The sequence below is a fragment of the Notolepis coatsorum genome (genome assembly GCF_963971535.1).
Source record: "Notolepis coatsorum genome assembly, chromosome: 5".
Taxonomy (NCBI): domain Eukaryota; kingdom Metazoa; phylum Chordata; class Actinopteri; order Aulopiformes; family Paralepididae; genus Notolepis; species Notolepis coatsorum.
This window is the reverse complement of record NC_140169.1, coordinates 39,994,770-40,018,059: the sequence shown is the minus strand read 5'-3', so window position 1 is coordinate 40,018,059 and position 23,290 is coordinate 39,994,770. Positions and strand designations below refer to the sequence as shown.

The 23,290-nt window shown below is 43.6% G+C and overlaps 1 protein-coding gene across 1 annotated transcript in view; it reads left to right on the top strand.

The window, feature by feature from the left end:
• Window positions 1-23,290, top strand: part of pard3bb (par-3 family cell polarity regulator beta b) — a 617,911-nt gene that overhangs the window by 172,627 nt on the left and 421,994 nt on the right. Inside the window, exon 3 of the mRNA XM_084314067.1 lies at window positions 15,442-15,595. Within this exon, the coding sequence (XP_084170193.1) occupies window positions 15,442-15,595 (154 nt within the window). The remainder of the gene's footprint in view (window positions 1-15,441; window positions 15,596-23,290) is intronic.

Below are 23,290 nucleotides of genomic sequence, written 5' to 3'. Positions count from 1 at the left end.
AAGCTAGACTGTATAGGTACGTTTTTTTAATTTTCCTTTAAAAATGTGTATGGAGCTGGCGTTTCTGATGTGTGTTGGTAGTGTGTTCCATAGTTTTGGGGCATAGTTGGCAAATGCCATACTTCCTATCCTCTTTTGGTTTCTGGGCGTGTCTAGTAAACCTGTAGTGGATGACCGTAGCGTTCTTGAGGGCAGATAACTAACTAGGGAATTTGCTATGTATTTTGGGCCTTGCTCATTAAGAGTTTTATATGTTAGGAAAAGGACCTTAAAATCAATTCTATGAGTTATTGGAAGCCAGTGCAGAGTGGCTAGGACTGGAGTGATATGTTCTCTTCTCCTTGTATGAGTTAGTAATCGAGCTGCAGAGTTTTGGATAAGCTGAAGCTTCCCAATGGTTGCTTTGGGAAGACCAGTGAACAGTGCATTACAATAGTCAAGCCGACTTGATACAAAAGCATGAATAAGTGTCTCTGCATCCTTTTTATTTACGAAAGGTCTTACTTTCGCTATGTTTCTTAGGTGGAAGAATGACGTTTTCATGGCCTTATTTATATGAGACTTAAAGGTCAGGTCTGAGTCCAAGATGACACCTATGCTTGTAACCTCAGTCTTTACATAGGACTCCCCAGGTTTTCACACAGCACTTCCCTTTTCGCTTTTGGGCCGATCAATAGGATTTCGGTCTTGCTTTCGTTTAATTTTAGGAAGTTATTGTTCATCCACTTGTTTATTGCTAACAGACAATTTGTAATGGACTGTATGGCTGAGAGACAGAGAGCAAGACACCACTATCAATCCAACACCCCATACCCCTCTTCATTCTCCCATACATTCATTATTTCCTTCCTTATTTTGTTCATTCCTTCATTCATCAATTCATCCATTCTTTGGGGGAAACATCCATTAACCTGGGGTATACTTAGGATATAGTGTGTATATTACACCAGGGTGGGCTGTACATATGCACATATTGACATTATTGATCGAGTATAGATATGTGTCATCTGAGGGCGGCTAAGTGGCGCAGTGGGCAAGGCGCTCGCCACTAACGCAGGAGATGCTGGGTTCGAGCCCAGCTCTCGGCGTTGCTACCAGCTTGGCTGGTCGTTCATACTAATACAATTGGCAGTATTAGGGGGTGGGAAAGCCGGTGGGTGGGGATCGGACGTTGTGGACAGCGACTCCTACAGGTCGGTTGGTGCACCTGTACAGCAGAATCAGGAAGTATCGGGGGCAGCATGAGCCTCCCACGCGTTACTCCTCGCCACTGAGAGATCGCGCTGTGCAGGTGAAAAGATGCGACGGCTGCCTCCTCGTGTACCGGAGGGGACACGTGATGCAAGGCTTCTATCCTCACAACAGCCGACCAGTGGGAGGCATAGTCTAGCAATGTTCAAGACAGGGGAGGGGAGAATTGGAAATACGAAATTGGGATGGGAGAAAAATAGAAAATGGGGAGAAAAAGTAGATCAAAAGATATGTGTCATCTGTTCACTCACTCAGAGATCACATTATTGTTTTTAATGTTTTTAACTAACAAAGAGAGAGAAAGATAGACACTAACACAGAGAGAGAAAGAGACAAACTAACAGAGAGAACAACAAGAGAAAGAGAGATATATTTTCATTATTTTACAGGATTGCAGTTTTCCTTGTCCAGAGCTAGGTGGTGCTGTCAATCTATCGTGTGTGTGTGTGTGTGTGTGTGTGTGTGTGTGTGTGTGTGTGTGTGTGTGTGTGTGTGTGTGTGTGTGTGTGTGTGTGTGTGTGTGTGTGTGTGTGTGTGTGTGTGTGTGTGTGTGTGTGTGTGTGTGTGTGTGTGTGTGTGTGTGTGTGTGTGTGTGTGTGTGTGTGTGTGTGTGTGTGTGTGTGTGTGTGTGTGTGTGTGTGTGTGTGTGTGTGTGTGTGTGTGTGTGTGTGCGTGCGTGCGTGCGCGCGCGCGTGCGTGCGTGCGCGCATGGGTGGGTGTGTGTGTAGACGGGGCAGGCATCCGCTTGTACGTGTGTGATAAGCTCAATGATGCATGACATTTTTCTTTGAGGAACTGGCTAGTCTTTTTTTCTCTTTCTTTCTCTTTCTTTCTTTGAAATGGTCTTTACAGAGCTAAATTAGGCACTTTGAAGTGGCCTTTATAGAGCTAAATCAGGCACTTTGAAGTGGTCTTTATAGAGCTAAACCAGGCACTTTGAAGTGGTCTTTACAGAGTTAAAGCAGGCACTTTGAAGTGGTCTTTATAGAGTTAAAGCAGACACTTTAACAGGGTCTTTACAGAGCTAAATCAGGCACTTTAACATTGTCTTTCTATAACTAAAGCACTGTAAAGCAGGCACTTTAACAGGGTCTTTACAGAGCTAAATCAGGCACTTTAACAGGGTATTTACAGAGCTAAATCAGGTACTTTAACAGGGTCTTTATAGAGTTAAAGCAGGCACTTTAACATGGTCTTTACAGAGCTAAAGAAGGCACATTAACAACTTAGCATTCCGACAGCCGTCTGTTGGCGTCACACTGTGTTATTGCTACTCAACCAACACATCGGTTGAAAGCTAAAATGGCCGTTTGATTGACAGACCATTTACGTGCTTCCAATATCGGGTTATAAGACCAAACCGCCATCGAGCGTTGGTTTAGAAAAAGTAACCACCTCCGGTTTCGCCTCTTAGGGCCTTTTCTCACTCACGTTTGGGGATCGAATCACTGCTCCCGAGAACGGGGGGGAGTGTTCTCACTCACCCCTTTTGCGATGCGAAACGGCGCTGATTCGTTTCACCCCCCGCTGAACGGGATCAGTTGGAATAGGTGGTCTCGGATTCGGCCCCGGGAGAACGGGGGGCGTGGTTTTGCGAGCTTGTACCTAAACACGGGCGTGGGCAGATAACACCACAGCAACAACTGGAGAATACCCACAAAAACGATATTTATGGGCAATTTGAGAGTTCAGACCTCAACCAAAAACAAGTGGATGAAAAACATGAAGCCACGTTACAAACGCACAGCACTTCCCTGGCTCGCATTAGGCCTGGCAATTTTTGTTTGCCATGCTATTTTCTATACATTAGTTTCTTGTTTGAATGCATTTATTTCTATTAGACCAGTGGTGCCCAACCAGTCGGCCGTGGTCGACCAGTAGATCAATGACATGTAATATAATTGCCACGAACTATGGGATAATGTTAGCTGCTGGACAGGCTAAGCTAACTAGCTCCGTGTCCCAAATAGCTGCAGCTACCTGTTGTCAAGTTATTGTTATAAGGACCCCAGTCCAAGCTACAACAGTCTGCATTCCCTTAACAATTGTTTGTATTGAGCCGTATTGTATTGTACCCATTATGCAATATGTTAAATAAAGTTTACATCCATTCATTCTGCTAGCATTAACGATTGGTTGAGCACTGCCACTGGCTAACATGAGCTAGCGTTAGCTATCAGACCCTGTTAGCTCAAAGCTCCTCTTTCAACTTAACAAGCATTAAACAAAATGGCCCAGTCATCTATTCACCTTTGTTTAATACACACAGCGTTGTCTCTAATGTTATCTAACTACTGATAGCTCCCGATATCATCAGTTTGGTGCTGGCTAACTAGCGTGAGCTAACGTTAGCTTCTAGCCACAATGCTATACAGTTATAATGGCATATTCCATTGATGTTAGCATGCAGCTAACAATGTAGCTACCGATCTTTTTTTAGACTAAACTATCCGCTCTTGGTGGTCACTTGTGTTGATGTTAGTTTTGTTTCATCAACAAATGACAGGCAGAACACACAGTGAATGTATCCGTTTTGTTTATTGCACTTTTATTAGACTTTGCTGAAAAAGAAGTGCTGCAATGGGCAAACAGGCAAAGATGGTGGCGCCCGGCGCCGGGGAGATTTGACTTTCTTTGCAGGAAACGTGACAGGAACGTGACATCATCGCCTACGGCAAGCGTAAACGCTCAAAAGGCAAACCGTAGACAGAACCCGGAACGAAACAAGACTGCAGTGTGTACGCAAACTAGAGGGGGGGGGGGAGTTCGAATCAGATCTCGGAACGGGCCAGAACGGAACGGAATAGAAACTAATAGGGTGAGTGAGAAAGGGCCCTTAATGACCGGACAAATCACCACCAACGTTGAAAATTATTGAACCGTTTGTGTGATTTGGTTTGTGTGATTTGGTTTGTGTGACCATGACCAATGAATATCTGAAAAGAATGACATCTCACTTGAGTTGGTTTTCTGATACCGAAAAGTGGTAAAAGCATACCGTACGTCAGAGAAGGAAAGTGTGCCTCCCTCTCCGGAGCGCAAATTGCGCTAATCTGTTGTTGCGTTGATCTGTTGTTATGTGAGAAGGGGGTGAGAAGGGGTGGGGGTGGTGTATGTGACAAGCGATTAGTCACTAGTGGAGGAGGGGGAGAGGGGACTGAGGTAGTGTGACTCCTCTCACACATTTTTGGGAAAAACGCCATACATACCATTAAGTTACATAAATATGTGTAAAACCCTCGTTTTTTTTATATTGTTATCAACTTTGGACATGATCTAGGTAAGACTTCAGGGTATGGCCCCAGCAGTGTTTTCAGCTAATAACTATACAGTAGATAGATCTGCAGGCATCTGTTTGCAAAATACCTCTGTAACTCTATGACAATAGCAGTGATTCTTCCTCTTGTGGAGTGTTTCCTTTCAAAAGAGGCCAGACTTGTGCATCTGCTACAAATGGTTCCAGAATACTGTCCAATTTACTTTCAGTATGCAATCGACAAGGCTTAGTGCTTCTGAATGAAAGTATTCAGCAGACTTGGAACATTTAACCCACATCAGTCAAATGTTTTGAAGCCTCCATATTTAATTGATTATATTGTGTAATCGATATAGTAAATTGACTGCCGTTATATAGCACTTTTATCCAAAGCGCTTTACAACTTATGCCTCACATTCATCCATTCACTCAAACAATCACACACCGACAGCGGAGGGCGAAGGCGACCATGCAAGGTGCCGACCTGCTCATCGGGTGTTAACAGCAGTTAGGGTGTCTTGCTCAAGGACACACTTTGACACGCTGCCGGGAGGAGACAGAATCGAACCGGAAACCTTCTGATTACCAGACGACCGCTCTACCTCCTGAGCAACTGTCGCCCCGTAGATGAATTGTGACCCCTAGTGTCTCTGTATCTCTCCATCCTGGTGTGTTACCATGGTGAGGGAATGTGAAGGAGGCTGACTGACTGATGGAAGCATCATTTCTGGGAGCTTTGCTGATTGTGGGAGATGTTGGAACAAACACACACTCAGACAGACACACACACAGACACACACACAGACACACACACAGACACACACACACACACACACACACACACACACACACACACACACACACACACACGCATATACATACATATATACACAAACACAAATACTCACTCCCTTTATTAAACTCAGCCTCTATCTGCCCCCCCACACACTGCCTTATCTCTCTCTTATCCTAGATCTTTTATGCTAACAGACTCTGAGTGAAAATCGATGTGTGTGTGTGTGTGTGTGTGTGTGTGTGTGTGTGTGTGTGTGTGTGTGTGTGTGTGTGTGTGTGTGTGTGTGTGTCTGTGTCTGTGTGTGTGTGTCTGTGCGCGTGCACACACACATGTGTCTGTGTGTATGTGCATGTGTGTGTGTGTGTGTGTGTATCCATGTTTGACTGCAGTCTACCTGATTGGGACATGGTATTGATCGTCTCCATTCTAATCAATCAGAGGCTGATCGATCTGATTAGTGAGGATATAGGAACAGCTAGAGAGAGAGAGAGAGAGAAAGAGAGAGAGATGGTGGGGTAAAGTGTAGAGAGATTGTAAGTGTGTGCACGTGCAGAGTGCGTACGGGTGGGAGAGGGCGCGGTCCAGGTTTAATTTGCGGTAGAAAGACAGAGCCCCACTTTTTACATGTTTAGTTTTGGTCTGTTGATTTGAGTTGAGTGGGGTTGGTGGATGTGGGGGATTTTCTACAGAAGAGGAGAGGAGATGGATAAGAGGATGAGGGGATATGAGATAAGATAGATAGCAGAAGATGATATGATATGAGATATAGGAGAAGAGATGAGGTATATAGAAGAAGAGAAGGGGAGATATAGGATAAGAGAAGAGGTAGATATATAGGAGAAGATGAGAAGATATGAGATATATGAGAAGAGATGAGGTATATGCTACGATGGATTAGATTGTTCTTTTCATGTTTTCGTGCCTTTTTATGTTCTATGTAAAATGTACATTGTAAATGGACCACAATGGAAACAAGCCTGTGGCTTTATTGTGTCCTGTCCATCTGACCAGTGTTTGACATTGTTGTTTCAAATGTTGTTTTTGACTGTTGTGTCAATAAAGTACTCAATCAATCAAATGGATGATATATAGAAGAATATATGATATATCGGAGAAGAGAGGAGGTATAGAAGAGAGGAGGTATAGAAGAGAGGAGGTATAGAAGAGAGGAGGTATAGAAGAGAGGAGGTATAGAAGAGAGGAGGTATAGAAGAGAGGAGGTATAGAAGAGAGGAGGTATAGAAGAGAGGAGGTATAGGAGAGAGAAGGTATAGAAGAGAGGAGGTATAGAAGAGAGGAGGTGTAGAAGAGAGGAGGTATAGAAGAGAGGAGGTGTAGAAGAGAGGAGGTGTAGAAGAGAGGAGGTATAGAAGAGAGGAGGAGAGAGGAGGTATAGAAGAGAGGAGGTATAGAAGAGAGGAGGTATAGAAGAGAGGAGGTGTAGAAGAGAGGAGGTATAGAAGAGAGGAGGTGTAGAAGAGAGGAGGTGTAGAAGAGAGGAGGTATAGAAGAGAGGAGGTGTAGAAGAGAGGAGGTATATAAGAGAGGAGGTATAGAAGAGAGGAGGTGTAGAAGAGAGGAGGTATAGAAGAGAGGAGGTATATAAGAGAGGAGGTATAGAAGAGAGGAGGTATAGAAGAGAGGAGGTATAGAAGAGATGAGGTATAGAAGAGATGAGGTATAGAAGAGAGGAGGAGAGAGGAGGTGTAGAAGAGAGGAGGTATAGAAGAGAGGAGGTATAGAAGAGAGGAGGTATAGAAGAGAGGAGGAGAGAGGAGGTGTAGAAGAGAGGAGGTATAGAAGAGAGGAGGTATAGAAGAGAGGATGTATAGAAGAGAGGAGGAGAGAGGAGGTGTAGAAGAGAGGAGGTATAGAAGAGAGGAGGTATAGAAGAGAGGATGTATAGAAGAGAGGAGGTGTAGAAGAGAGGAGGTATATAAGAGAGGAGGTATAGAAGAGAGGAGGTATAGAAGAGAGGAGGTATAGAAGAGAGGAGGAGAGAGGAGGTATAGAAGAGAGGAGGTATAGAAGAGAGGAGGTATATAAGAGATGAGGTATATGAGAACATGGGAGATATATATAATAAGATATGAGAGGATATAAGAGAAGATAATAGATAAATAGGAGAAGATGAGGTAGATAGATAGAAGAAGAGGAGATGTTAGGATAATAGATTAGATAAATAGGAGAATATGAGGTAGATGGATATGATAAGATGAGAAGATAGGACATATGAGAATAAAGGAGATAAATGGATAGAAAAACATGAGAAGAGAGGATATATAGGAGAATACAGGAGATATATATAATAAGATAAGAGGAAATATAGGAGAAGATATTAGATAAATAGGAGACGAGAAGGTATATATTAGGGATGCACCGATCCAACTTTTTCAGTCCCGATACCGATACCTGTGCTTTATCGGCCGATACCGAGTACCGGTATCATTGTTCAATTAATAAACTGTATGCCTCACTGCATGGAAGAGACTGGGATCATTCTTTTGTGCAAGGCAACATCAGGCTCGACTTAAAACATTACTTTCCTAACTTAGTGAAACAAAATGTAACAAATTAACACATATATAAATGTATTTATTATTAAAATTAAATAACAAAAAAAAGAAAAAATAATGTATTGTCCCTGATACCCGCTCTAGCTATTTTAGTCATATCGGGGCCGATACCCGATATAAATATCGGATCAGTGCATCCCTAGTCGATATATAGGAGAAGGGAGGATATATAGGAGAATAGATGAGATAGATAGAATAAGATGAGATTAGATAGATAGATAAAGAGGAGATGAGGTATATATATAGAGGAAGAGGATATGAGAGATGGATAGATAGATAGATAGATAGATAGATAGATAGATAGATAGATAGATAGATAGATAGATAGATAGATAGATAGATAGATAGATAGATAGATCCCTTACAGGTGTGCATATAGAAATACCACTACTACTAAGGCTTTTATAAATCATTTATGTGTTTTTTTCTTTTTATATAAAAGTGTGTTATTGTCCGCCAGCCAAGGATGTTATTGTAGATTCACTGTGTGTGTGTGTGTGTGTGTGTGTGTGTGCGTGTGTGTGTGTGTGTGTGTTAAGGCTGTCCCCGAACCCTGTTTTTAGGGTTCGAACGTTCGCCAGGGTTTATCGAACGAACGTTTTATTTTTTTAATACATTTTCTTTTTTTAATAAAATTATTTTTTTCATTTTTTTAAATAATTTTTTTTTTTTTTTGTATTGTATTATTATAGATCCTACGGAGGGCGGCATTGCATAGTCTATTGGTGAAAAATATGTTGTTTACAGTGGTGGCTGTTCATGTAAACATGTAATTAAACAAAGCACTCAGAAGAAAATAAACAAGCTACTGCATCAAAGTTACTACTTATGATAAACAATAGCCCTTGCAGTCACGTAAGGGGCTAGATAAACAAAGGCATTCGTTTTGTGGCATTAACGTTATATAGTTAGTGTTACACGTTCAATAACAGGTATTCACTCTTGGTCGACGGGGAGGGGAGAGGGGAGTCGGGAGGAGAGGCGCACGCCTCGGCTCCTCAACAGACCCGTCCACCGTCTACCTCGGAATGGTGGTAGGGCGGACGGTTCCCAACACGCCTGCTGCCCGTCCGCCCTACCACCGTTCCGAGGTAGACGGTGGACGGGTCTGTTGAGGAGCCGAGGCGTGCGCCTGCTGTTGTTTCCAATGCAACCACCTCCCGCCATGAAGCTCGCGCTCCGTGGCCGAAAAAGGCTGGTATTCATTAATGATCCTTCTGCAGGTTCACCTACGGAAACCTTGTTACCAATTACTTCCTCGGCGGGGAGCTAACTACGGCTCCCCGGTAGCTACGGTAAGTCTGTTGAGGCTTCTCGCAAGCAGATCAATGGCGGCATTGCCTGAAGTAAAAAACGAATAAACTCTTGCCGATTGGTGGTAACAGCAGAGGCGGGTGCAAGCGGTGTGACGTAATTGGCAGAATCGCCTGTCAATCAAAATAGAGCTCTGGTTGAGAAATAGTATCCCGCTGCAGCCCGGCAGACCATACTGGTTGAGCCGAGCGCCTCGGGGGACGCGCCTCTTCACATCACCTCAACCCCGTGCGTATCCTTTATTTTTTTTTCACCGAACGTTCGAACCTATTAATTAAGTCAGAATGTCAGCGTAACGAACGAACGTTCGAACGTTCGGGCTCAGCCTTAGTGTGTGTGTGTGTGTGTGTGTGTGTGGGGGGGGGGGGGGGGGGGGGGGATCCAGTAATACATGTTGACACTCATCTCTATTGTTTAGCTGTCATGTGCATAAATCAATGCCAACATGCCACATAGCTGAGTCAGTTGTGCATACTGTACTGTACTACTGTACTGCCATGTGTTGATGCATTTAAATGTGAGTGTACACACAATCTGTGTACACACATTTGTGTGCATGCCTTTGTGCGTGTGTGTGTACAATACATGTATCTTCTCATGCATATGTGTGTGTGTGTGTATATATGGAGATGTGTACATGCATGTCTGTGTCTGTGTGTTACTTTGTAGTGGGAATCCTCTGGCTTTACTGGTAAAGTCCTCTTTCTTTGCTGTAGCCTCTATAGGCACACACACACAGACACACACAGACACACACACACACACCCACACACACACACACACACACACACACACACACACACACACACACACACACACACACACACACACACACACACACACACACACACACACACACACACACACACACACACACACACACACACACACAGGAGGACTGTGTCTATTCATGGGCAGTGTGGAGGCCCCTAGAACTCTATGTTGACTGGCTCTCTGCTATGTGTGGCTAAACGCAGACTCAGTATAAAGCTCAATAGACATGGATTCCTCTATATAACCGTTAAAACTAGCCTGGCGTCCCACACACACACACACACATATATACACACACATATACACACATGCACACAAACAGACAGAGCAGAGACAACGGATGGAGGCAGTGGTGGATCGGTAGAGACACAACACACACAACACACACACACTGCAGCGATGCTGGGCTCCTTGGACGTCCTCTACAGTGTCCTCATCCACAAGGTAATACACACACCACGCACACACTGCACAGACACACACACACACACACACCGCACAGACACACACACACCGCACAGACACACAGACAGACACACACACACACACACACACACACACACACACACACACACACACACACACACACACACACACACACACACACACACACACACACACACACACACACACGGAGAGAGACACTAGAAGTCTTATCCCTGAGCAATGACCGGAGTGTTGAATGTCCCGTGATTAAGACGGGGAGGACGCGACCCTCTCTGCGCCTCAAATAGATTCGCTATCAACTCTATCTTCAATCTTTCAAAATGTTCAGTTGCTATCGCTATCAGCTCTATCTTTAATCTTTCAAAATGTTCAGTTGCTATTGCATGCACTCATCTGTGTTTCACTACACACTTGAGTGCATGCTTACCAACTGTCCGTCTGCAACACTACTATCACCGACATCTAAGAAGGGAGATCCCCCCTTGAATGGCCCTTCTAAGGTTTCTCTCCTCCACACTGCCTGTGGAGCATTTTTTCCTATTATGTTTTAGTGAGTTTTTCCTTACCTTCGCGTGGGGTATGTCTGGGAGTGCTTGCATTCTTTCATCTATTTGCATTTATTTTAAATTTGTTGGACCTTATGGTGTCCTTGTTCTATTCTTGACCTATTGTTATGTTTTCTTCTTGACTTGTTTAAAGAAGACTTGTACGGCCCATGGGGACATTAACGTGTGTTGTTGGGCCTTATAAATACATTTTATTTGATTTGATTTGATTTATCCGCTCAATGCACCACTGAAACTGAGTGAGAACAGCCAAATGTGATTACAGCCTGATAGCTTGCGTTTTTATTATTTTCTCTTCAGGATATTTTCTGCATTTATATACTTAGACTGACATAATGATATATATATATATATATACAGTACAGAGAGAGAGAGAGAGAGAGAGAGAGAGAGAGAGAGAGAGAGAGAGAGAGAGAGAGAGAGAGAGAGAGAGAGAGAGAGATAGAGAGATATCATTTACAATGGAATTAAGTAGATTGAACGAAAACGTCAGTTAAGTTATATGTTTTTGACAACTTTCTTTCGTGGATCCAGCACACTACACCTTTAATATAAGAGTTGAAGACTTTAGTGCATATAGGGCTGGGATGTCTACTGAATATGCAGAAGCATCTATCCTAACAACTGCATCATTAAATTCACACTGCCATTTTAGCTCTAATTAAGAATGACAGTGACCTAGCTGACTATTATTCGGAAATCCAGAGGTTTGTAAATTGGTGCGACAATAACTGTCTGGTTTTAAATGTTAAGAAGACTGAGGAGAGGGGGCGGTTAAGGCATAACACAAAATATTATTTGTTTCCTGTTGGTTGTCAGTTAAGGCCATGGGTAGGTAGGGAATTTATTTTATTTTATTTTTTATTTTATTCTTTCCCACAGCGACTATGGATAGGGAATTTCTTTATTTAATTAAAATGTTCACAACAACATGGATGCATGTACTCTGCCAGCATGTTTAATATCCATAATACTAAAGGTTTGACTAAGATTTCTATGAAACTTTATTAAAAAAAAATAATGATAATTAAGTATTTTTTATTATTTCTTTTGAATTTTTTTATATTTTTTTAAAAACTCATAAAATATATTGGGTAGCACCTAAATCGGCAGGGTCGGTCGGCAACCGGAAACAAACCATTATTTTTTTTAGGCCTAAGTGGCGCAGTGGGCAAGGCACTCACCACTAATGCAGGAGATGCTGGGTTCGAGCCCAGCTCTTGGCATTGCTACCAGCAGGGGCGTAACTTAGGCCGGGGACATCAGAAAGTGTCCCCGGCATGTTTTCAGAATGCAGTTATTGTACCCCCCACGTTTTGCCGTCCAAAGATAATACATACATGGATAATAAACGGACGACCGCGGCGACCGCGCGGCCAGCACTAGGACCACACACAGAAAATTGCTGATTGTCTCTGAGCTGAGTCTCTGAATACCTGTCCTATTATTATGCAAAGAGCAGTAGATGGGGGTCGCATTCTTGCCCTGCACGGGCCAAGTACCCACTCGCTACAGTACTTGTCTTTGCATAATAATATCTCGGGTCGTCAGCCGAGCCGAGGTGTGTTTCCTGTTTGTTTCTCTTGAAAATAATCGTGGTTCATAAGACATGACAAATGCGTGTTTACAGTCCATCAGCAAGACATAATCATTTGCAAGATTTGCAAACAAGATACAAACTCATTGCAAATCAAATGCCCACCCTACTGATCTGTTCATGTGTTATAATAATAATAATACATTCGATTTATAATGCGAGCACCTGCATTACAATCAAATGACTGATCTGTTATGTGTTATGCACCCGAATCTCGAGAGGCACTTTATAATAGAAAATAGACAGTGCAAACATGTATATGTCGCTTACAGTTTATTATGCCTATGCAGCTCGTTTATTTTGACAGAGTTAAAAAAATTTCACTAGTATCATTATATTAAATTAGCGGACGTGCAGCTGGACAAGCCCTGGCGCCACCGCCTGGGAAAATGTGTATTGCACACCTGGTATTAGAAAAAAAAATAGTAGTCTACTCTTTATAGCATATAGCCTGCCTCTAGTCTAATGGCGCTTTTCCACTGCATAGTACCTACTCGACTCGACCCGCTTTAGGTACCTGGTACTTCGTTCCTTTTCCACTGCAACCAGGTACTACTGCGTTTGTCTCCGTGTGGGGATGCAGGCGGGGCCGCTTGTGTACACTGAAAGCTCCGTGGGCATAGCCATGTCCGAGGGCTTGCAGCAAGCCAGAGTTTAACACAGTTTCAATCAATCAATCAATCAATAACAACATTAACCAGACTCTCGTTGTGTCTATTGTGCTAAAGCTAACGTTACCTCATTGTGTCTATTCTACCAAGCAACCCGGGTTTAACGTTACCTCTCGTGTATATCTGCTGACGTTAGTATTAGGCTAATAACAACAACAAACTTAACACATCAGCGATCTTGTTGTGACACTAAACTCTCCGCTCGGTGGTAAATTGGGTTGATGTCGGTTTTGTTTCATCAATAAATGAGGCAGAATACACAGTGAATCCATCCTTTTCTGTTTATTACACTTGGTGCTGTCGCAAACAAATCCTGAATGAAATACATCCTTAGCGAGGCAGTAAAGATGGCGGCTTTCTGTTTTTGTTCAGAGACTCCAACGCGTGACGTGTCTCTCTTCTGACCAATCAGTGGTCTGCAATGTTTCACATGACTTTTCTGGTACCACTTCTACCCAATAGGGTCGCTTGGAACCGAGTAGGGTATATCTGCAGAGCCGCAAGTCCAACGTCTGGGCGCTACTTTATTATTATTAAAAAAACCAGCTGTGATGCGGTATTCAGCCCAACTCTGCGGTGGGCGTGATGCAACAGCGATACCGCGGTAATGCGGTTATCGCGGCAGCTCTAGTTCATACTAACGCAATTGGCAGTGTTAGGGGTGGGAAGCTGGTGGGTGGGGATCGGACGTTGTGGACAGCGACTCCTACAGGTCGGTTGGTGCGCCTGCGCAGCAGAATCAGGAAGCAACAGGGGCGGCGTGTCCCTCCCACGCAGACCCTCGCCGCTGAGAGATCGCGCTGTATAGGTGAAAAGATGCGACGGCTGCCTCCTCGAGTACCGGAGGGGACACGTGATGCAAGGCTTCGTCCACATTGCAGCCGGCCTGTGGGAGGCATGGCCTAACAGCGTTCAAGACAGGGGAGGGTAGAATTGGACAATACGAAATTGGGATGGGAGAAAAATAGAAAATGGGAGAAAAAGTAGATAAAAAAAAAGAAGACTGAGGAGATAAGATTCATATAAGTATCTTGGGATTTTTGTTGATAACACACTAACCTGGAATACCCATGTAGACAGCCTGGGTAGCAGACTACAACAACGACTGCACTTTCTATGCCGCCTTAGAGTTTGCGGTGTAGATACAAAGTTTATGTAACTTTTTTACCAATCTGTATTAGAGAGTCTCATCAGACACGGTATTACAGCTTGGTTTGGTAACCTGTCTGTACAACTAAAGTCCAAACTGGTCCGTCTGATGCAGACTGCATGGAAGTTCATAGGGGTGAAAGGTCACCCATCCCTGCAGTCTATTTTTGAACAGGCCACTCTAAGGCAAGCCAATAGAATTGTCTCGGACCCCTCCCATGTTTTACATGCCGAGTATGAGCTACTGCCCTCTGGGAGGAGGTTTAGAGTTCCACGCTCTAGACTAAATAGGTTTCAAAACTCCTTTATTCCGATCTCAGTTAAACCTTTAAATAGTGCCAGATAAATGGCCGGCAATTATCGAATAACTGATATTTGGTTGTTATATTATCGATATTCGATAACCGATATTTGGGTATACTATTCTATATATATATACATGTGGTGTTGCCAGACATCCTGCTGTGCAGGTACTTTACTATATTTTTTACATTGTGTATCTCCTCTGTTTGGAGTCAGTTGTGCTGTGTCATGTCTGTGTGTATGTGTCTGTGGCTGTAGTGGGTGTAACCCAAGACACATTTCCCAGCTAATGGGACAATAAAGACTCTTGACTTATACTGTCATAGATCCATGTAGGACTGGGAGGTCTACTGAATATGAAGGTATACTGTCATAGATCCATGCAAAGTTATACATTTTTTACTATACCGTCGTCACAATTATAGATATTATATTTTTAGAGGTACTTACTATTTCGATTTGGGATATCATATTTCGACTGTAGCACCCAGCCCTAGTTCCAATATTGTCAAGTACAGTTTTACATATACCCATTTATATGTAGTTAGGTGCATGTCTCTCTCTCTCTCTCTCTCTCTCTCTCTCTCTCTCTCTCTCTCTCTCTCTCTCTCTCTCTCTCTCTCTCTCTCTCTCTCTCTCTCTCTCTCTCTCTTTAAATGGTACATGTCTCTCTCTCTCTCTCTCTCTCTCTCTCTCTCTCTCTCTCTCTAATCTTTAAATGGTACATGTCTCTCTCTTTAGCTGATGGCGGTGTATGAGGAGCAGGAAGCCCAGCAGAGGGGTGTGGCCAGTACAAGCCCCGCCCCCAGTCCAGATGTCTACCAATCGGAGCTCTCCGTCTTCCAGCCTATCAGAGGAGGGGAGATCGAAGTCAACTCCTCAGCGCTCAAGTCCAGTGAGTATCTGAGCAGCAGTGTGTTTGTTTACTGTTTTTAACTGGATGCTGTATTTCTTTTAAACTGAAAGCAAATGGCGGCCATGATGTAGAATTACCACTAGAACAGTGGTCCCCTTGCACTAGACCAGCTGTGTGTATGATTGGCTTGGTCAAATGACCTTCCCTCCAAGCTCCTCTCCCCTGCTGAACCAGTGCTGTGTGGGTGCTTTTTACGCAGCCTGTAGACTTAATACGGATGCTTCCCATGATATTTAGTTGTTCCCTGATAATAAAGTTTAATCTAATCTAATATAATATGTATGTGATGTTCTGAAAACATCCTCTTTGGAAAGTATCTTCACATGACCTGAAGGATGTGACAGAGATGAGGAACAAACTTCATTCTGTATTCTGTCTCCTTTACAGCTTCGGGTAGGGCGTTCCACATTGATGTGGCATAATTGCGAAACGTGTTTAGTCCCTTATTTGAGCCGAATCTGGGTTTAACATGATTTGTGGAGCTCCCTCTGGTGTTGTGATCGTGGTATTCACTGACCTTTGGGAAGTATTTTGACATGTACATGGGTACCTTGGTCGTGTAGTGTATCTTGTAGACCAGGCCCATTGCAAGTTGCTGTACTCTGTCGTCTACTCTAAGCCATCCTAGGTTGTCAAAGTGGGCAGGGGTGAGGTGGGTTCTAGGAGTAAGGTCAAGCAGTAGTCTGACCAGTTTGTTTTGAGATGTTTGTAATTTTGTTTTTAGCGCCTTTGAGGTGCTTTGGTACCATGAGGTGCAAGCATAGTCGTAGTACCCCTGAATGAGTGCTCCTGCCAGAGTCTTCAGGGTATTCTTGTTTACCAGAGAGGATATCCGGTACAAGAATCGAGTTCGTTGGTTGACTTTTTTTATTACATTGGATGCCATTTTGTCACAGGAGAGATTAGCCTCTAGGATGGAACCCAGGTAGGTAATTTCATCTTTCCTTGTGACAATATTGTCACCCACTGTAACTGAGAAGCCGTCGGTCTTGCTGAGTTTGTTATTTGAACCGAAGAGAATGGACTCTGTTTTGCCCATGTGTAATGATAGTTTGTTATCAGCGAGCCATATGCAGATTCTGCCTAGTTCCGAGCTGAGGGTTTTTTCAACCTGTAACTTGTTCTTGTCAGAGACCAGCAGGGCTGAGTCGTCCGCAAACAGGAACAAGTTGCAGTCACAAGCTGACGACATGTCATTTGCATAAATTAGGAACAGTAGCGGTCCTAGTATGGTTCCTTGTGGAACACCACAGCTCACTGTGAGGGGGGGGGCTAGGGTACCGTTTACCTCCACCATCTGTTCCCTCCCCTCAAGGTAGGATTGCATCCAGCTCACTGATAGACTATCAAAACCAATTGCTTTTAGCTTGTCAATCAGAATGGAGTGATTGACCGTGTCAAAGGCCTTTTGTAGGTCCAGCATGACCATGCCGCAGTATTTGCCTGCGTCCACCTCTTGTTTGATGTGGTCATTCAAATAGAGAAGGCATGTGTCAGTGGAGTGGGATGTTCTGAAGCCAGATTGGAATTCGTAGATTAGATTTTTTTCCGCTAGGTACTTTTCGACCTGTTCGTAGACTATTTTTTCCATGACTTTCGAGATGGAGGTGAGAATAGAAACAGGGCGGTAGTTGCCTGGGTCTAATTTGCTGCCCTTTTTGTGCAGAGGGGTCACCCTCGCAATTTTGAAGTCCTTGGGGACGTGTCCCTGTTTTATGGAGAGGTTTATTATGTGTGTGATGATTGGGGTGATGGCGGCTGCTGAGTCTCTGAGGAATTTGGAGGGGATGTTGTCATGGCCAGTGGCCTTGTTAGGTTGGAGGGCGCTCAGTTTATTGAGTACCTCATCTGTTGTTACCATTTCCAGCTTGAAGTCGTCCTTGCGGACCCCTAGGTTTTTGCTGTAAGCTACTATGTGTTCTACCCCATAAAGCCCTGAGTGGGAGGGTAGTTTGTTTACCAGTGTTGTGGCTATGTTTGTGAAGAAAATGTTTAAGTAATTGGCTACATCCAGCTTGTCTGTGATGAGCGTGTTGTCCGTTTTTATGTTTATGTTTGAGAATCTGGTTTTAAGTTTTTTACTGCATCCTAGTTGATTATTGAGTAATTTCCAAAGTTCACGTGGTTTGTTTTTGTTTTCCTCAGTTTTGTCATTGATGAAATTATTTTTTGCAGTTTTGATCATGGAGTTTACGTCATTTCTTAGTCTGTTTGTTTCTAGTTTGAGTTCAGTCACGTGGGCTTGGAGTTCACTGCTCGTGCTTTTAGTAAGCTTTGACTGACTTTTACGAAACTCAGAGCATTTTTTGTCTCTGGTTTTCATAGCGGCCAGTATTTCGGAGTGCATCCACGGCTCAGCGCGATTTTTTACCCTGGTGGTTCTTAGGGGGGCCATGTCGTTTAGTATTGTTGAGAATTTGGTTTTGAAACCAAGCCATGTTTCTTCAACCAGTGTACCATTGAGTTCATCTGACCAGTCCAGACTCTCCAGTTCAAGGTTGAAGGCCTCGCTAGAGTAGGTTTTGAGGTCTCTAGATGTGACTGTTTTGTGGCAGCCAGCCTTTTGTTTTAGTTTTTTTCGGGTACAGAATATCATATAATGATCACTTAACCCGCATGCTATAACCCCTTTATTGGAGATCTTGGACTTGTCGGAGGTCAGAATGAGGTCAATGGTAGTCTGAGTTGATTCACATACACGTGTGGGTTGGGTGATTAGCTGGCTGAGGCCGTGCAGATCACAAAACCTACTGAATGACTTGAAGACGTGTGCATCTTTTCGTTGCATATCCGTGTTCCAGTCTCCAATAAGAATTTTGTCTACATCCTCAACTCCAGCCAAACACCCATCCAGTGTATCATAAAAGCCACTATGATCTGGCGGCCTGTAGACTGTGCCAACCAGTAGGGATTTCGCCCTTTCGAATAGGATTTCCACCCATACCGTTTCAATTGATTTATGATTCAGGTCATTTCTGTTGATGAATTTGGTGTCCTTGTGTATGTACACACAGACACCACCTCCATGTTTGTTTCTATCATTCCTGATTATTGAGTAGTTCTCAATCTCTATCTCTGGATCTTTTACAGAATCGTCAAGCTTAGTTTCTGAGAAGCACAGTATGTTTGCCTTACCATTTATGAATAATTGTTTGATTTCATCCAATTTGTTTTTTAAGCTGTTAATGTTAATGTGAAAAATGTTCAGTCCATTGGCGTTGGTTATTTCATTGATGTTGGCAGGTTCGAAGTATTGTTCGTTTGTGATCTGTTCCTCTGTGTGGGGCTGGGGGGCTTTGTTGTTGTGGGTGGGAAGGGGGGAGGGGGGGGTCTGGTCCCGCGCCGTGCTGGAACAACAAAGAAGGGGGGATGGGGGGGTCGGGTCCTGCGCCGTGCTGGAACAACAAAGGACTCGTTCCTGGTTGTTTTCGTTGTTAGCTCTGCTAGCTAGCCGGCTATCGGGCGTCGAGATGTTTAAATCCCGCGTCGAGTTGGTCGTCATGGTTTCGACCCTCGGTTCACCTCCTCTCGTCACTGCCTCACGTGTGCTCGTCTGCTGCGGCGTCATTGGGGGAGCTTCGCCGCCCGCGCTGTGGATGTAGCCACAGGTTGCGTTGTCGATGCTGTTGGTCGCGATGGGAACCTCCATCGCTTCTTGCGTTGCCAGACCAAGTCTTCTAGCCTGAGTTCTGGTCAAAACCGGGCCTGGGTTTAAATGAATGTCTCCCGAAAGTAGCAGAACCAGGATGATCATGGTCCTACGGTCCAATCTGCCAGTCGGGGGTAAGTTTTTCCGTACAGGGCTCGCTGTTACTAGCGTGTGTATAGCCGCTGTTCTGACGTCTATGTGTTTCTTTTCCGAGCCATTGAGAAGGTAGAAGTCACTGTGGGTCTCGTTAAATCCGTTTTCACTTCTCTCCACTTCTGTTTGATGTTGCTTCATTGATGAATTGAGGTATAAGTCCGTAATCCATATTAGCAGGAGTAGAAAATGTCCACATAATCTTGTTGATTTGGTTGTTTGGCGAGAGCTCTCAGTAATGCGACTGCTCATGACTGCGCCGGATGTGAGTTCAAGGTAGTTCATTCATTATACAGCTGTACCTATTGTCTGATTTGCACCATTAACTATATCCGGCAATTTGTATGACCACCACTAGACTAAACTGCAGCATACAGGTTAATTTACCTTGGACAGAAGAGCTGGTATCGATATAAATCAAACAAAGAAGTCTGTTTTCCATCAATAGCCACCGTTTGGAGGCTATTTTCTGGACAACAAAAAATGTGTGACCCATTTCTGAGGCCAGAAGGACGACACGCGGTGGGTTCGCTCTCGCATGCTGTCACTTTGGACATCTTCATTGAAAATATTGGATACTTTCTTTTAGCTGAACTCAACCAGGTCATTTAACGTTGTATTAAGCCAGGTCATGTTTTGGTTTTTCAGTTGAATATATTATATTATATTTAACCTAGCCATATTTCCAGAAGAATTCGCCTACAGATACATACCTAAGTAAATGGAAGATTGCTCCACTTATACAAGGTCCATTTGCATGTTCTTGGTATCTAGGGACATCTATGGATCTCAGGGAATGTATTCCCAGTGTCAGAAAAAAAAAAGATCTAAGCAAATGAATAAAGGGCAGATGATTTACAGGGGTTTTGTAGATATAGTACCACTCCCGTGCCGTCTATTAACCCCATGTAAACATAGTTGTACTTTGTAGACCTAAACCTATATTTTATAGTATAGTTATGGGTCTAATAACGCTGTCGAGTCTCATTGAGCTGCTTCTGGTCAACGTGCAATTTTTTTTAATTTTTTCATCCGTACATTTCCGTTTTATACCGTTTTGAATATGAACATAGTCCGGCTGCTTCTGAGCAATTCCAGGGAAAAGACACGAAAACAGCGTTTTTGTGTAATTCAATAAACATGTTGTAATTTTTCGCCTGATTATCGGATCTTCCTGAAATCAACGCTAGATCATCACTATTATCCTTTGTCGTGCACACCTGCAATGTGATTTAGACCAGCGCCCCCCCCCCCCCCCCTCCTGCAACCCAACGGAAAACAGCCAAACAGCTATAACACAGATGCTTCAATCGCAGTAGAAATAAATATCAGATCAACGCAAGCTTTCATATATGGTGTCCTTACCTGGTCTCTGAAGTAATGAAAAAAAAAGAATCCAATAATCTCATCGCCATTCCAGTTATCCACAGCGATCGTGCCTCCGACGTTGTTGGACATTGCTCTTCAACGGGCGGGTGGGGTCAGTAGTCCAAAGCATCCCTACAAGCGTGTGTTTTGCCGGAGTGTTTAGGACCCGCCCCCATGCCGCAGCTCGGTAGAGAAAAGAAACCAACCCGTTTCTAACGGGGTGCATTACTGGCCGAAGGCGTTAGAGGGCGGTATAATACCGTCTGCCAGCTCAGACACACTCAGAACAGTATGCACAAGGTGCCCCGCTGAATTATGAATGGCAATAGATAATAAAAGAAATACCGTGACAGAAACGTAGATCTACGTTTCCGGCACTCAACCGTCGGGCGACAGAAACGTAAATCTACGTGAACGGCAGTCAATGTGTTAAAGGGGAACTCCAACATTTTGGGAAATTCGCTTATTTAACATCTTCCCTGGAGTTAGACAAGAAGAATTATGCTTGCACCTCATGGTACCAAAGCACCTCAAAGGCGCTAAAAACAAAATTACAAACATCTCAAAACAAACTGGTCAGACTACTGCTTGACCTTACTCCTAGAACCCACCTCACCCCTGCCCACTTTGACAACCTAGGATGGCTTAGAGTAGACAACAGAGTACAGCAACTTGCAATGGGCCTGGTCTACAAGATACACTACACGACCAAGGTACCCATGTACATGTCAAAATACTTCCCAAAGGTCAGTGAATACCACGATCACAACACCAGAGGGAGCTCCACAAATCATGTTAAACCCAGATTCGGCTCAAATAAGGGACTAAACACGTTTCGCAATTATGCCACATCAATGTGGAACGCCCTACCCAAAGCTGTAAAGGAATGTGGATCACTACCCACTTTCAAAACCTCTCTCAAGGGACACCTACGGGAGACTGCAATTCAACACTGGCCCCTGTAAATATCCTAACCCAACCCCCTCCAATGTACAGTCATTTACCTAGTATGGTTTTGTCAATAGTCCAATGTACAATTTTGTTTGTTTGTACAGTGTCTCCCCCCCCCCCCCCCCCCCCCCCCTCAATGTACAGTTTTGCTTGTTTATACAGTGTGCCCCCCCCCCCCCCCCAACCACCTCCAATGTAGATTACCCAGTATGGTTGTCAATATCCCAGTGTACCCAACCCCCCCCCACCCAACCTCCTCCAATGTACAGTTTCTACGTCAAATGTATATACTCCCTTTTCCTGACTCCTTCTGTATCACAAACAGTACTGTATTTGCAAATCTGGTATGTCATAAATGTATAGATGTAGCAGTACTGACTATCTGTATGTCATGTATGTCATATATGTCCTGATGAATTGAAAATGGGGGACCCTGATGTAAACAAGACGAAAGTCTTTCTCTGGTCTGCATCCCCTTAACAATTGTGTGTATTGAGCTGTACTGTATTGTACCCATTCTGCAATCTGTTAATAACGTTTTCAATCAATCAATCAATCAATCAATCAATCAATCAAAGATACATACCTTTTTTGTCTCTGTGCGTGCATTTTAGCTTTGGGAATAGACGCTCCGTTAGCATAGCTTAGCTTCATCACTGGAAGTGAGTAGGGGCCGGAGCCTTACAGTGCCTTACAGTGTATTGCAAGGTCTGACATTGACCAAACTTGATATGCATGACCTTGGTGGGCTCTAGGTCAACTCCTGAAAAGGGGGTCAATGTCAGACCTTGCAATCAAAAGTTAGGGGGCACACTGAAATTATGGCAAGGGTTATTAGCCCCCTAACTTTTGATTGCAAAGTCTGACATTGACCCCCTTTTCAGGAGTTGACCTAGAGCCCACCAAGGTCATGCATATCAAGTTTGGTCAATGTCAGACCTTGCAATACACTGTAAGGCACTGTAAGGCTCCGGCCCCTACTCACTTCCAGTGATGAAGCTAAGCTATGCTAACGGAGCGTCTATTCCCAAAGCTAAAATGCACGCACAGAGACAAAAAAGGTATGTATCTTCTTGTCTAACTCCAGGGAAGATGTTAAATAAGCTAATTTCCCAAAATGTTGGAGTTTTCCTTTAAGCCCTAGCCATATTTTCAGAAGAATTCGCCTACAGATACATACCTAAGTAAATGGAAGATTTCTCCACTTATACAAGGGCCATTTGCATGTTCTTGGTATCTAGGGACATCTATGGATCTCAGGGAATGTATTCTCAGTGTCAGAAATACTGTGTCTGTTACTAGGCTTGAGTAAATTGTAAAAATCTAAGCAAAAGAAAAAAGATCTAAGCAAATTAATAAAGGGCAAACGATTTACAGGGGTTTTGTAGATACAGTACTGAATTTTGCAATCCGGATACATGCAATTTGACATATGAATATAGAATATCAGGCCTATAAATTACCTTATTATGGTCAAGTCACGCATCTATTGATCGGGCCAAATCCCCTCATCTTTCCAATGGCAGAGTTCAATCTGGATTTAGTACCACCGG